At 40.5% G+C, this 15990-nt stretch overlaps 1 protein-coding gene across 1 annotated transcript in view; it reads right to left on the minus strand.

The window, feature by feature from the left end:
• The window catches only part of frem2b (FRAS1 related extracellular matrix 2b), a 52345-nt gene extending 46380 nt beyond the window's left edge, over positions 1–5965 (minus strand). The window contains exon 1 of the mRNA XM_061046994.1: positions 809–5965. Coding sequence (XP_060902977.1) covers positions 809–5819 — 5011 coding nt within the window. The 5' untranslated portion in view covers positions 5820–5965. The remainder of the gene's footprint in view (positions 1–808) is intronic.
• Between the last annotated feature and the right edge of the window lie 10025 nt (positions 5966–15990).

The raw sequence follows: 15990 nt of genomic DNA on the forward strand, positions 1-15990 counted from the left end.
ATTGTCTGGACTCTCATCACAGCAGGCCGGTTTTCCATCCTGATAGTATGCTACCAGACAGGATTCTTTGTAGCCCTGGAACTGAACGATTTTGAGGTTTACAGCCCTTAATGTCTTCAATATTTGATGTCAAAACATTTCCTTTTGAACGGACTAAAACATCAAAATGCAAAGCCACAATTTTCAAATGCCCGGGAGATGGTGTCTCAATATACTGTTTACTCTAGTGAGAACTATTAAAATATTGAACAGGCCTCGAGGGAAAAGCATCTCACAATGACTCTGAGCAGTGAATACAAGGAATTATCTGTAGAGTGCCTCTGCTGCCCTGATTTTTGGTATTTACGAATACATCTCATTGTGCTGCTTGAAATATTCATGTTTGCAAAGCCAGTGGTCTGTTAGGAGCCAGACTATTAAATCACTATGATATATCATAATTTCTGTAATCCCCTTGTGTTTGGAAAATAATATTCTGGTAATGGACAAATCACCACCAGCTCTCTCCCAAAATGAAAACATTAGGCACTGTTTGAAAAATGCACTCCTCTAGTGAGAGTTGGTCAGCCAGAGGCACTGGCATATTTCATCTCTGTAAATAGGCAGTCTCTTGAGTCAAAACAAAAACCTTTGCATTTGAACTCAGCATTTTTTAAAGACATGAGAGAGAGGTACATTTAGCAGAGTGAGTAAATGTTATATTAGTTTGGGATTGGGCTCAGGGGAATTAAAAAAGTACTGTAGTACATAACAAACCTATCAGTATGTCAAAGGAATTGCAAAGCTGTTTGCAATGATGTTCTCTTACCTTGTGTGAAGGTTGTGATTGTGGCATTTCCTCTGCCCAGGTTGATAAGGTAGCCGTGCTCTGGGAAAACAGTAATTCTAAAAGTCACAGAATCCTGAATGCTGTCTCTGTCCTCTGCTTTAAGTGTCTTGCTGGTTATCACAAACCCCAAGTGACCAGTCTCAAGAACCCTCAAAGTCGGGGCTCCCTTGTTGACCACAATCTGCGGTGCCCCGTTATCCACAGGGAGGACGGTGATCTTCATGACTTGGGGCTTTCGAGTCTCAAACACTGTGTCGGGGAAGATGAAGAAGTCTGTGTGAGTGCCGTCAGTGACAGTGAAGGAGAAGCTGTCTTCTGCACTCTCCGTTCCATCATGCTTGTAGCTGATCATGTTCTCATTCAGGTCTTGCTTTGTGAAGGAGGTGACAGGCAGAGTGTTGTTAAAAAGCAGACGACCATGGACCGGGATTTGAGTGACTGTGAACTTCAAGAGGCGGTCAACAGTGTCTCTGTCTTCCACTGTTAGCTCAAACGGTGTGATGAGTTTGTTCTCTCCCTCAGTCACCACAAGGCCATGGATTGTCACCACAGGCTTTTTATTGTCAACGTCAGTGATGGAAATGCGGAAAGTACGGAACACAGGGTTGTAGCCGTCTGTCACTTCAAACTCAAAGCTATCCATTTTCACCTCATCGTCAGCGGTGTGGATGTAGTAGACTTTGTTTCCAGCCAGCTGGAGCTGTGTGAAGGACGAGATGGGCATCCCAGGGGTGTCTGTGCACTCCAGATGTCCTCGCATGGGAGCTCTAGTGATTGTAAAAACTAAGTGTTCATCTGGGCTGTTAAGATCGCTGGTGCTGAGCAGGTCTGTTGTCAGACTAACCCTGCCACCTTCTCTGAGGGATACACCTTTACTGATCACGTCTGGGAATACCATGTCAATGCCTCCCACCGTTACATAGAAGTATCTGTCAATTAAAGGGTTGATGCCATCTGTAACATCAAATTTGATCAGGTCCCTGATACCCTCTTGCCCATTATGAATGTATACTATTAAACCCAGATCTACTTCACTCTGCGTGAAGTTCATCCCAACTGTGATGTTCTGTAATGTCCCAAAAGGAGTTGTCTTCTGTAAAAAACCCTGACCAGGTCCATAGCGAATAATGTAAGTCAGCATGGAATCCTCAGAGTCCAGATCAGTAGCTTTTAAAACATTGCTGTTTATGACTTTTACATCACCAATTTCAATCTCAAGGCCGTCATTGATGGCCATCCTCGGGGTCTCATCGTCCACAGGGATAATCATAACGATCACCGTTTTCTCCACCCTGAACTTTCCATCCGTGAGAACAATATCGAAGCTGTCCTCCGTGGTCTCTGAGTCATCGTGCTCATACACAATACTGGAGGCCTCCCTGATCTGATCCAAGGTGAAGTTAGCGACCGGCACAGTGCCAGTAGTGAGCTGATTGAGAATAAATCCATGCTTTGGGGGTTTAGTGATAATGAATGTGAGCTGATCAGAAGGCAGATCTGCATCAGCACCATTCAGAATGGGAGTGTCTATGACTATGTTCATGCCCTCCATAACTACAAACTCTCTCATGTAAATCTCAGGCTTTTCATCATTAGAGGGGATTATGGAGATCGGAAAAAAGTGCTTTTCAGAGAAATTGATGCCATCAGAGCATCTGAACGTAAACCTGTCCTCTACTGGCTCGACTCCTTTGTGAATGCTTTGAACATAGTAAATGTGATTCTGTCTGATGTCCTTGATGGTGAAAGCACTTATAGCTGTCCCGGACCTGGATTTCTCTGAGCCCGGAGCTGGGGAAATATTTTCCACATACCCTGACGTCGGCTGCACAATGATTGTACAAAGAAGGTCATCGCTGGGGGTGTCGACATCGTCAGTGCTTATATGAAGAATTTGAATTACATTCTTCGCTCCCTCAACAACAGTGAACTGTGGCCCCACAAAGACCTCTGGAGCCTGGCTGTCCAGAGGAAGAATAGTTACATGGACTCTGACACCTGTGATCTTATTCCCCCCAACAGTCCACTCATCAGACATGTCTGTCAATGTGAGGTTGAAAAAGTCCTCCTTTGTAGTCAAGCCTATTTCCCCACTGGTATGAGCATAGACTACAAAGCCGTTTATGATATCAGCTTGAGTGAAAGTGCCAGATGGGACGCCTCCCACCAGAATTTCACCCAATGATGGAGGGTCCTCTACAATGAAGGTCAAACGGAGGTCATCAGTGTCCTCATCTCTTCCCTGAATAACATTACTTGTGATTTCTGTCGCTCCATTTTCCAGTACATCTATATAGGAGCCGATTGTACCAGCTGGGAGACTAATTCTTGGGGTCTCATCATCAATTGGCTTCACACTTATCTTTATAGTAATTGGGACGACATGGACCCCATCACTGACATCTATTTGTATTAAATCAACAGTCGATTCATCTCCATTATGGATGTATGAAATTCTGCCATTTCCAATATCCTCTAGGCTGAATGTGTCTCCTTTAATCATGACGCTGAATGTAAACTGGATCTGGCCATGCAGTGGAGGCTGAGTTACAGTGAAGGATATCTGTTTACTGTCTGTGTCTGTGTCAGAAGTGTCCAGCTCAGCACTTGTTATGATATGTGTGCCGCGTTCAAGCACAGTAAATCCAGAGTTTGTTATTTGAGGTGGCTTGTTGTCTACAGGCTGTAAGAATACAGTGAAAACTCCTTCTACAATATTTCCAGAAACATCCTCCACAGTGTACCTGAACTGCAAAACATGAGAGGTAATTCCAAGCTCAAGATCAGGCGGTTTGTAAGCTATTTTATGATGGTTAATTTGTGCCTGTGTAAACGTTGTGACTTCAGTGTTTGGCTTTTCAGTTAATACCAGAGCTCCAAGAACAACAGGGCTGTTCTCATCTGTATCTGTCGGTGGCTGGATGACGGTGTATTTGAGATCCCGATCCTCTGAGTCCAGGTCAGTGTAACGAAGGAATTTCTTCCTGAAGTAAGTAATCTGATACTCGTGCACAGTCATTTGCAGAGTCGTGCCAGGGTACAGCTCAGGTGGGAGGTCGTCAACAGGGAGAATTTTGATAATAAAAGAGCTCTCATGTGATTGGTTTGGTGGGTCATTGTCATCTTGCACTTTAAACACAAACTGGTCCATGACTGTGCTGGTGCTGTGAGGCCCAATGTGCTTGTAATACAGTTTACCGTCTGTAATATCCTGCTGCAGCCATTCAGTCACTATTTTCTCATACAGTTCATCCTCTGTATTAAATTTCCAGGTTGACGGGTCCTCTGGGGCCTCAGACTGACGCAGCAGCACCTGCCCAATTGTAGAAAAGGCAGGCTCTATTGTGAATTTTATAGAGGAATCCTCTGAGTCAATGTCTGCTGCACTGAGCATAAGTGAGGAGATTGGCATCATTTGGTTTTTAAATAATACTAAACCAGTGTTGGCGTTGATTATGGGAGGCTCGTCATCAGTTGGCACAACCGTGATGGGAAACAGAAACTCCACCTCATTGGTGCCATCTGTCATTCTGAAGATAATATTATCGCTGTAAGTGTCACTGCCGTCATGTTGATAAATTACAACTCCAGAGTCGAGGTCAGCCGGGGTGAAAAATTTCCTCCTTGAGCCCAGAACAGTCAAGTCTCCATGCCTCAGCCCATCAATGACAGTGATTTTGACTTTGTCTACATTGTCTTCGTCGCTGATTTCCAGATTCTGTGAACTGGACAGAGGCCTGGACTGACCTTCATACAGTAACTGGCCTGTGTTTCTGGTTACTACAGGGGCTAATGTGTTCATTGGCTTAACAACAATCATGAAAGCAAAGGGGTCTGACACAGCCCCCTCTGTGTCCACAACCTCAAATTCAATCTGGAAAATCCGCTCAGTATCTGAATCCACAGCGGGGGGCTTGTAAGCGATTTTCAAGTCTTTGAGGTCTCCTTGGTAAAAAGAGGTTATTGGTAAATTCCTATCATCTGTGCTCACTATGTAGCCCTCCTCAAAGGACAGGGTCGATGTGATGTTGAAAATTAATTCATCAGGATTAGATTCAACATCCTCTGCCGCCAGCATATCCATGGTTATTGCGGTCATCACAAACTGGTCCACTTCCATCATCATCATGGCAACAAAGCTGGGTTTTGGAGCTGTGTTCTCCTCTCCGTCCCTAATCCTCACTAAAATTTGGAAAAATTCTTGCTTGAGCAAATTGCCTTCCTTATCACTTAACTCCACAAGCATGGGAATGTAATCTCTGTTTGGTGACTTCAAAGCAAAAGTGTGCTGATACCGAATATTCATTTTAATAAATTCATCACAGTCCACCATTGTTCCCAGGCTGCCCTGATCCTCAAGTTTCCCATATCTGGGCAGCACGCTGCCACTGGACAGAGACGATATTTTGCATTGCTGTGCACTTCTGTCAAAGGTGAATTCTAAAATTCTTCTGTCGATGGGGTTACTTGTGCCAAGCAGGTGCTCTACAGCTAGTGGCATGTTTTTGGTGAGGACTTCCAGCTGCGTGAAAATTACTTCAACCTCCATCATAAAGGGTATGATAATTGTATCCGTTTGGGTGTCATACCTGAGCTGTAATCTCACTCTGTCCCTCGGAGGACTCCTGGAGCCAAAGTGGGAATACTTCACGTCGTTGGGGCCAAATTCACACGGAAACTTTTTCGGAGACAGGTGTCCGGGTCTTTGGGACAAGGGGTCATTTTCCAGGACTGTGATGCTGCATCTATCACCAGGCTGAACTTGAATAACCAAATCGTTGATGGGATCAATGAACACTGATCTCCCGAAAGGCACGCGGATCCCATTATTGGCGACCAACACCGTGTCCTCAGAAAGCTCAGACCTCAAGGCGTAAGATAATCCATAGCTGTCAAAAACCTGCGCAACGGCATCACCTGTCAGAATCACAGCAAGCAGCAATAAAGCAGCGCCAGTCCCGTGCAGCAGCGAGGGGATAATCCAAGCCATTTGTAGTGTTGAACCACGGAGAAAACACGCTGAACTTTGTGCATACACCCTTCAAACTACGTATGGCGGTTAAAGTTGCTAAGATAAAAAATCAGGGTGGGATAAAATAACACACCTATGGACACTAAGGTGCACCATTCTCTCGCAGCAGCTGCACACTGATAACCTAAACTTCATACTCCTGCTATGCTGGAGTAAGGAGAGTTACGCCCTCCTCTCAGCCCATTGGTTCATGTCTCCGCTGGAATTCGTTTGTCAGGTTTTAAATGGACGCTGCGTGTGTCACTTTGAGAAGACAAAAACGATGCCGCGTGGGGGCTTCACCTCTCAGATTGGAAAATGTAAAATACGCGAATAAGGTGATGTTGGTGCAAAAAGCAAGATGAATAGCCAATAGTAAGAAAGGGTCCATCAATTGCGCAGGTTACAATTCTAAAGCAAAACGAATCTCTGGGCTACTTTATATTTCAAAATGATCAACTTTTGTTCTATAACATTGAGATATTGTAGAACATTACTAATAATAAAGCAAAGCATTCAGAAGTACAGCTGTACAAAGAAGTCTTCTCTCATAATTGAACTGGAGAAAAGCTTTGTCTCCCTCTCCTGGTTTGAGCTGCTGAGGAGGGAGGATGCTCCACACACCTTTATGACAAACAGACACCACCATAGAGGCCTAACTTCTATGAAGTGTACATTTAACAACTGCTTTTTTTCCTGACACATAATAGGTTCTGCATTGCACAAGTGTGACCCTTATGGTTTTATTGTGCTTTTGTTTGGGTTTTTTTGACAAGGAACTCAAATAGCTGCTTAAGAAAACATAAAGTGGTTTGGTGTGTATGCAGTCATGTACATCACTTGACAGATTTAACCCTACAAAATAGCCAACAGTCCACTCTCATAGCATGTGTCAAAAGTTCTCGTTATTTGAGTCACCACTGACAATGCCATGCCGCTCCCTCATCACTCTGGACCCCCATGTGTCAGACGCCTTCCCCTGCAGAGCATTCTCCTCTGACTCCTGACAAGCCCGGTCATGATCCCTCGCTGCACTACTCATCTGTAGAACCAGTGTTGATTTAGAGGACACCCACAAAGACATTGTGAAGCACGGCAGGACGGGTCAAAATGAATCACTTGTATTAAGAGCAGGCACAGCGAGGACCCCTGACCATCCAGGTCATAACCACACAAATCCAGACAAAGTTAGTTAGTTATAGGGGGAGTCTGAGTCTGGACTTTAAACCATGAAATGCCCTGAATTTGCTATGTTGTTTTTACTAACTCTAACTATATACATCACTAACCCTCAAACACAACTGTTGTATTTATTGTAAAGAGTAACAGGCACAGCTCTGCATGTTTGATTTACCTCACTGCCTTTGTATATATTACATGTACACACATACCTTTGCTCCCCTGTCAGTGTATCCTTAGAGCTTTACATTGCCTGAAAGAATTTGACTTCAACAGCACTCAGTCCCGTCTGATTCCTTTAAAGATGATTTTCATTCCATCCACAAAGTTGCTGGTGCAGCCATTGTGTCTGCACCTACCTAGTTGTGCATTAATGACATACAAACTGTCTCTCAGCTGGCATGTGTTGAAATCTATACACAGTAGCTGCCATAACAAAGCGTGCAGTTGAGTTGCACTGGACACTGTTGACAGGGTCCAATTATAAATATAGCCAAGCAAACTGCAAGGCAAACCCCGCAGGCCTTGACAGCTCCTAGTTACAAGAGAAAATGAAAAAGAAGATGAATAGAACTCACTGACAGCAGCCATGGCAGAGAGGGAATTGGATCAGACCCAAACCTTCAGGCTTATTTTTGAGGCAAGGGAAGTTTGATGATATTCTGTCAGATCACATTTATATCAAATTTATTGTAAATGACCAATCCTTCTAAGCAGATAGAACTGTCGGTCTACCCAGGTGAGCAGGTGATTTACTGTACATAGCGCAAGCGGGCTTTGCTAAAATGCCAAGACCTCTTCATAATGAAAACCACATACATTTTATTAGATTGACAAACGAATATTTTAGGAAGCTCATTTCTAAAGTTTTTCTTTGCTTAAACCCAGAAACTTGTTTTGTTTTGCTTTGTGGTGGCTCTAGTGGGGGCTTAATATACGTCTACCAGCAAGCCCAAAGAAACCCACTGCGTCAAAGAAAACAATGAAATCATTTTAGATGCATCTATAGAACCATCTGTAATCTAAAAATATCCTGTTGTTTGCAGCAAAACCAAGTTTAAATTCTCTCTGCACTGAACATGCTGCATTGTCTTCTATACACCAACATAAAGACAGGAGAAACATTATAGGGTCTTGCATGCTCTGCTGCCAATGACATCATTGTTATTATAACAGATTAACAGCGATAATCTTCATGGAGAATGGAATTCTGAGAATGGACTTCAAGTCAACCTGACATATTGAGGTGCTGCAGGATTTGTTCATTCTGAGATCAAACCTGCAAACCTTTTTTTTTTTTTAAATCTTTATATTAAATTAAATAACATTACATACATATTGTATTGTTCGTCAAGATTGTGATATCTTTAAGTGTAAAGTACTGCTTAGTTTAAGACATTAAAGGGAAATAAAATTGTTATGGGAAAAAAAACATGGATAATCTAATAAATTCTCATGAATTTTGCTCCATTTCTTCTGTACTGCAAAGATACACGTCAATAATCTTAAATAAATAATATTTCTCTTTCTAGAAATGCTTTTGATAATTTCCTCCTCTGGTGACACTTGTATGTTTGTTTCTGTGTTGCTGAAGGGACTCCATTCAAACAATTGCTTGGACTTATCAGCACTATTCTTGTTGGTGGTTATTCCCCAGAGAAGAGACAACCCCAGTCTCCCTGATCTCATTAAGGCTATTTTAGTTCATTACGTCTCTGTCAGGGACTGCTCTGGTGATGGCTGAAGCTGGAATGGTAGCAGCAGCTACGTTGAAGTTCTGCTCTAATAAGTAAACTGTGTAACCCTTAGAAACACAAAAACGCCTAACCAGCAGCCAGATCCATCTTTCCCACCTTGTGTTTCTCTTGGGATACTACAGAAGTAAAAAGGCAGCTGAACCAGTCAAGTTTAATCATATTGTTTATCTGCGCTCCTTAATTCCCCAGGTGAGTGTGTAAACCCATGTATTAAGACTATAATGCATGGCCGGAGCAATAATTCTGCTTACAAAACAAGTCAAGTTTGGTTATTTACAGCATGCTTTAAATAAATACGTTCAACGTTGTGCTTTGTAGGGAACAAATGAGCCAAAGAAGATAAATCCAAGAACTTCAAAACAACAGAGAAAAGCTGTAAGAATGGGAACACAAATTGGTGTATGTGTGTGTGTGTGTGTGTGTGTGTGTTCATTGATGGTGTGTGTATGTGTGTTTTAGAAGTGGTATTTTAAGGCAGCATTATGTTGACCATACTTAGAGCAGGGCACAACCTCAGACTTTAGAGGTTTATCTTCAGAATCTTCAGGCGTAAAAACCACAAATGAAACGGAGAGTGGTGCTAATGGGACTCATTTGTTAGCACTTAGGATGCAAGCAGAACAATATCCACTTGTCTTCTGAATCCAAACCTCAACAACAGAATGAGAAGATGTCTGGAGTCAACATGGAATTTTAAATTGTATAAAAAACTGAAAAATTGTCATAATCAACGTTTACGTCACTTTAAATTGATAATCAAATGTTAATGTGAATATCAATATGTTTTTGGACTTCAGGGATGCCGTAGTATTTCCCTGAAAGCATGGTGCAAGTATTATTTAAACTTGCTAAAGATCAAAGTGAATACAAATAATTTTATTGTAATGCAATAAAGTCTCCATTTTCTAGGAGGGCCATTAAAGATATTCCATACAAAAACTGCTAATATACTTTTGTTATATATGTATTTATATGACATCGGTTTGACTCACAGGGGAAACAAGAGTATTTTGATTCTCCACTGGGTTTCTGTAAACTGTTAGATTTCTGTGTTCAAAGACTAAATTAGATACAACATATGGATGTGTTTTTAAAGTGATTAAATGCCACAAACCAACTTAGATTAATTGTTATATTACATGAACCTTGTGTCTGCCAAAATCAAACATATGAAACACAAAAAAATCTGAGTTTCTGTCTGTGAGAAATTAATTGCTTGATGTTGTGGCACTCTTGTTAGGGCACCATGTTACAGAGAGATTTTAATGAAGTTCGATGTGTAATGCTGTGCCCAAAAGCCTCTAACAGTGCAAAAGCAATTGTAGGGGCAACAGGGCACTGTCAAAACTGCTTTCATTATATTCTAACTCACCTGAGTGATACAGTGGCAGCTAAGGACACAAGTAAAGGCCAACCAGCTGATATTTAATCCTTCATCCATAACGGAAAACCGCATCTTTGACTTCAGGCTTTTATATGTTATTAAAAACTGAAAATCTTGGGCTTCCTGTGGAGACGTGGTCGCCTTCAGGTCAAAGGTTACATCATTTAATCGGATTGCTGCCAGTTGCGCCGCAGGCCTTCCTTCTCCTGATGAGTTTTAAAGCTGAGAGGCACTTAACATGTATGCCCACCCTGCGGGCTTAACTCATTTATACTGCGCAAACGGAAAGACAAATGAGTATTCACCTGGTGGGAGTCACTGTGTGACATCTGCACATTGTCAGCAGGACAGTTTGATCAGGGGATTTCTGCAGAAAAACAAAAGTGCAGCCTATGAATTTTCACATCGAGAGAAAACTCATCTGATCTCTCCTGCAGTTAAGTAATCAAAAAACAGTGTAATTATTTTAGAAAGGAATGAGGAGTTTCCCCAAATGTTTCCTCTGAATTTAAACTGATTCATCTTGTGTATGGTTAACAGCTGCTTTTATGCCCTTCCTCGATGCTTCATTTTACCCCTCTCTGCAGCCTTTGAGTTTATAGTTTCTGCTGAGCTGAATGCATTCTCTTTCTTCTCCGTTTGATCTAAAGTTGGGGACTAAGTCAGCAACAATATCAACTAGATGAAACAGAGCACATTCACTGGATGCTCATGAAAAAGCTGCACACGCTGCACATGGGGGGACGGTGACTTTCTCTTGGACTGCATTTCTCTTCCATCATTGTGACTTTATTGTAAGAATGTATTTTAAAGAGAAAGACGAACTAAGTACGTTTTGTCAGACTTACTGTGACATATTAAAATGTACTGCCACCGAGTGACAGCGTCTTTGTGGGTGCCTATTGTTCCAATAATCTGGAGAATGTCTCAAATATTTCTAAGCTCCCCTGCCAGGCTGTAATTGACTTAATCTTTCCATTAGCCCCAAGTCGCATAAGTCAGCTGTCATCTGTTAGAGTTAACTGTTGTAACAAGGTGCTTTTTATGCTACATGATAGATGGGAGTTTAAGCTATGAGACCCTCATTTTTAACCCTTTACCCCCATACTGCACACATACACACATACAATACATGGGTACCACACATACACACACACACACACACATGTCCTCTTGTGACAGTTTTAATAAGCACCAGCACACAAACTGACAAAATGGTACTTGTTTCCAGGTGGAGGGAGCTGCTGATCTTGTTGAGTTTGGTGAATAACAATGCAGACAGACATAAATATCACCTCTAACCTCCATTTGTCTTCACCCTTATGATAACAAGCAAACAAACACATTATATTCTCGCAAAGTACTTGAAGACAATTCTAGTTACGACTATTCCGATTTTGTTCCTGTAAATTGAGAAAAAGTCCCGATTTATTCTACATGTCAGAAAGCAGACAGAGAACTAACATAAATTAATTTCGCAAACATAATTCAACATGATCCAACCAACAGCTGTGAGGATGATGTATCATAAACTTCACTGTAACTGCCAGAAGATGGCAATATCACATTATACATCTAGTGTCATGCAAAGGATACGCTGTGTGGATGGGTCATACATTTAAAACATTATGACAACAGCTACGAAATGTATGAGACTTAAAATAAAGAACACGTAATCAAATGTGCAAAATCAAAGTCAGACCTACAAAGTCAGTCTTTAATGTAGAGAATTAAAAAAAAATGAATGTTGCGTTTGTTAAGCTTGATTGATTTTCTACAGTAGATAAGTATAATACAGTAAAAGCTTTGTTTTTATCATAAACATGAGATTTCTCAAGCTAATCACATGTTTAGTCAGAGTGTAGAGAAATTGTATGAATGTCCTTCTTCATTAAGCTCTAGCATTAAGTGAGAATATGAATCATTGCTGAACACTAAAGCCATACCTGTTCAGTTCAGTTGTGTTCACCCTGTAGTTATTCTAAATACTGTAGCTGTGTTGTCTTGCTCCTGAAAGACTCTCAAGCCTAATTAGTTCAAGGCCTTGTCTAATGACTTTGAATTTCTGCTGCCTGCTTGACTATTGCATCAGTGTTCACTTTTAGAAGCAGGGTCGAACCCTGGCCAATACATACTACGTCTAATTGACAGAGAGCTGGACTGTGATGCTGAATGTGTTCTACACTCATGCACAGCACAGACGGGCCTCCTCCTGTGAAGTCAAACCCGTCAGGCACAAGTTTAGTAAGTGCTCTGATCTAAGCTGTAAAATTATTTAAAGCTTTTTGTGAAGTGCTCACATAAAAGACTTGAAATCAGATGACGCTAGCGTAAATCACAGAAAAGACTCCCCAAAGCAAGCTAAAAAAAAAATCACATTTGGTTTCCCTTGTCACAAAACACTGCATTTAGTGCAACCTTATGTTGCAGTCTACGGGGAAAAAACCTCTTGACTATTCTCCAGATTATGAATTAAAACACATGTATTCAAACTGACAGTTTATCTTTCTGCCAACACTGCTTCAACAAGTCATTGTACATTTTTAATTTCATACTAAAACCATGGTGGTTTACGTCTTTGATAATTGCTGGCAGCTTGTACATCTAAAACCCAATCCAAAGTTTACTACTGAGAATACCCTTTTTATTTCTTAGTGTTACACAGTTTTACTTACTAATTATATGCAGATTAAAGACATAAACCCCAAGCGCTGGCAAGAGAAAGTGAGAGTCATTACAAACTTAAGAAAAGTTAAAGCGGTAATAAACATGCCTGGAACTGGGTCAGAAGACTCTCTGGCAATAGCAAACATCATTAACAAACATTTGGCCCAGATATGCTAAACCTCACAGAACATAGACCTGTGTAGGAAGTTTATTCACTCAGCGGGGAGCCTTCTCGGGGAAGGTTTTTCACTCACATGGGGAGACAGTCGTTTTTTCCCCCGTCTGAAGCAGGAAGCTTTCACCAAAAAAAAAAAAAATCTCATTAGGATTTCTGGGCACCAAATGAGACTCATTAGGATTTAGCAGAGAAGAAAGTCTCATTATGCCCCCTAGTGGCATGTGAACGTAATCATAAATTGTGTTATTAATCGAAAACATTTACAAATAGAGAACGAGTGTGGGTGACAATATTAGTGGTTTAAAAATGAGTGATATTAAGTCTAAAGTTTGCTTCATACATGTTTTGATTGAAGAAGTACCATTAGAGCCAGCTCTCTGGGTCAATGACATTTGGAAAGGCTAATATACAGGTAGGAGGAGGAGTCCCTTTACCTGAATGAAAAAAGATTGAAGATGAAGTAAAGAAGATTTACCTTTGTTTGTTGCTTGATATGTTGTCTAGACTAGGAGCAGGAAATATGAGTCAGTACAGGCCACAGACTCTGCAGTCTGATGTCAGCTCTGTCCATTAACGTCTCTATAGAAGGGCATCAAAAACACAGTACATGAGATGATTATACAATCTGACCTTAACTTTCAGCACTCAAATGTCAAATGTCTAAAAATAAATGTATTTGTAAGGAGGAGGAGATATAAAAGATGCTCTGCTGAAGGCTCCTCGGGGCAAGAATCTGAACTGCAGCTGCCTCAAATCTGTAACACTGAAAGCAACAAGAGGACATAAATGGAGAACGGAGCATCTGCTCATTGTGCAACACATCTCTTTCATTGTAACTCATGAGCACACTTGGTCCCAACATTTGAAACCTTTTAATGTAATTTCATATCTACTTTTGAATGATTTGATGGATAATATGAAGTTTTAAACATTGCTTTTTACTTTAAGGGTAGGGTATTTAAGTTAACTTTACGGTTGCATATCTAAAGCACAGCGACAATATACAGTAGATGTTCATACTTTGAGGCTTTCTTGGTTTAACAAAAAAATATTCTGTATTAAAAAAACAAGTTTAAGAAATAAAGGAAGGAAAGGATACTTCAGACGGACAAAAAAAAGGATGCCCTGATCAGACTAAATATCAATCTAAACCTGGCTTCAATTGGCATGAAGATAAATGTTGACTCTGAATGTGAAACTAACCCACAGATGAAAGAGCAGAGAAACAGGAAGCTTTTATGTATTATTGATGTCAAGATGTTTACACATTTTCAGTTGTGGTTGGGCTGCAATGTGATCTTCTTCCCATCACACGGCCTTTCCTGTGAATTGCAACATTTCCCACCGCCCATATTCTCCCAGACCATAAAAGGTTTTACAGTTTTTTTTCATTTGTACTGGTTTATGTCATGTTGCCTACGGTTATGAAAACAATGGTCCGACAGTATGATTCAAAATAACATTTGCTTACAATAACGTAAAAACAAGCCATGAGACAGAGTTTATGAAGATAAAACTCCATGTTTCAAAGTGGAAAAAAGAAGGATTCACTGATTAAGAGGGACTTATATAGGGGTAGACGTTTATTAAACTGATGTGCATACAACACCCTTTATGTTTCAGTTTGGTTTAGACTTTACATATACCTGGGAAAACAAGGACACAAGATGTCAGTATTAACCAAATTAGTGTTTGTGATATGTATGTATGCTTCATATATATGTTTGTGTGTGTGTATTATGTGTATGTACATGTATAAGTGTATATATATATGTATGTATGTGCATATGTATAGATTCTTTTTTTTATTTCTTGCTTTTACGCATTTCCTGTAAAGCACTTTGGTCAGATGAAGCTGTTTTTAAATGTGCTACACAAATAAACTTGATTTGATTTGATTTGTTTTCCGTCCTTAAAGAAAATGCCGATGTCAAAAATGTGGTTTCAACAATGTATATTTTGTGTTTAAAATAGGAATGGCACAAGCATGGTGATATTATTTGATCCATTTCAACTTGTTGCATTGAAACATGATAACCAATAGCTTAGTTTTAATAGCAAAGAGTTCACACAACACATTCATAAAGAGAAATGTTACACTGAAAAGTGTGTCTGTTCATAATCCCATCGTGCTGGCTGGATAAATTGTAGCTGGTATGATGCACTAACCAGATTGTCTTCAGATGATTGGCGATGAGTTTGATTAGATAATAACTGAAGTGACGATTATAATGGGTACAATTCCTGTAAGTGAGACAATCTGTTGATTCAGAGGACGGGACGTTGATCTTCCGCACACACTTTGTCCTCTTGCATGGAAAGTCACACAAAGGCACACTGATTTCTCCAGAAACTCCCTGAAACATGCTAATTAGAAAGGGAGAAATTCTGAAAGCAAAACTTGTGATTCATACTAACTGACACACTTGGTGAAGCTCATTAGTCGTCATTGTTAAAATCTGCAAATACAGGGTAACAAAATGTACAACAATTATCTAATGTCTCAAGAGGATTCAAATCAAATGTAGAATGTAAAATCGTCACTTTGACATTGACTTGACTTTGTGTTTTGTTGCCGTGTAAGGCATTATTGTAATTGGTCACTAGAAATTGATCCAATTAGTTTTATTTGTGATAAACTGCATGGCTGCACCCAAAGGAGAAAATTGCATTCAGACAGGCTTCTTCATATCTTAGAAAAACTTATTTTTTATTTTTTATGAGAATAAACAGCGAACATGAAAGCACTTTTTGTTCAAAGAGTCATTGATGAACGTTTTTCTACGAAGACTTGACATTAGTTATATCTCAAGGCGGGGAAAGAACGTTAACACACAGAGGGGTCTTTGTTCTTCTCGCCTTTGGACGTGGAAGAAAGGGTTCGCAAGAGGTTTCTTAGCAACTGTGCAGGCAACTGACATTAAACATCATCTTGCATCTCTGTGTATTTGTGTGTGTGTGTGTGTGTGTGTGTGTGTGTGTGTG

The sequence above is a fragment of the Labrus mixtus genome, chromosome 9 (genome assembly GCF_963584025.1).
Source record: "Labrus mixtus chromosome 9, fLabMix1.1, whole genome shotgun sequence".
In the NCBI taxonomy this organism is placed as follows: Eukaryota; Metazoa; Chordata; class Actinopteri; order Labriformes; family Labridae; genus Labrus; species Labrus mixtus.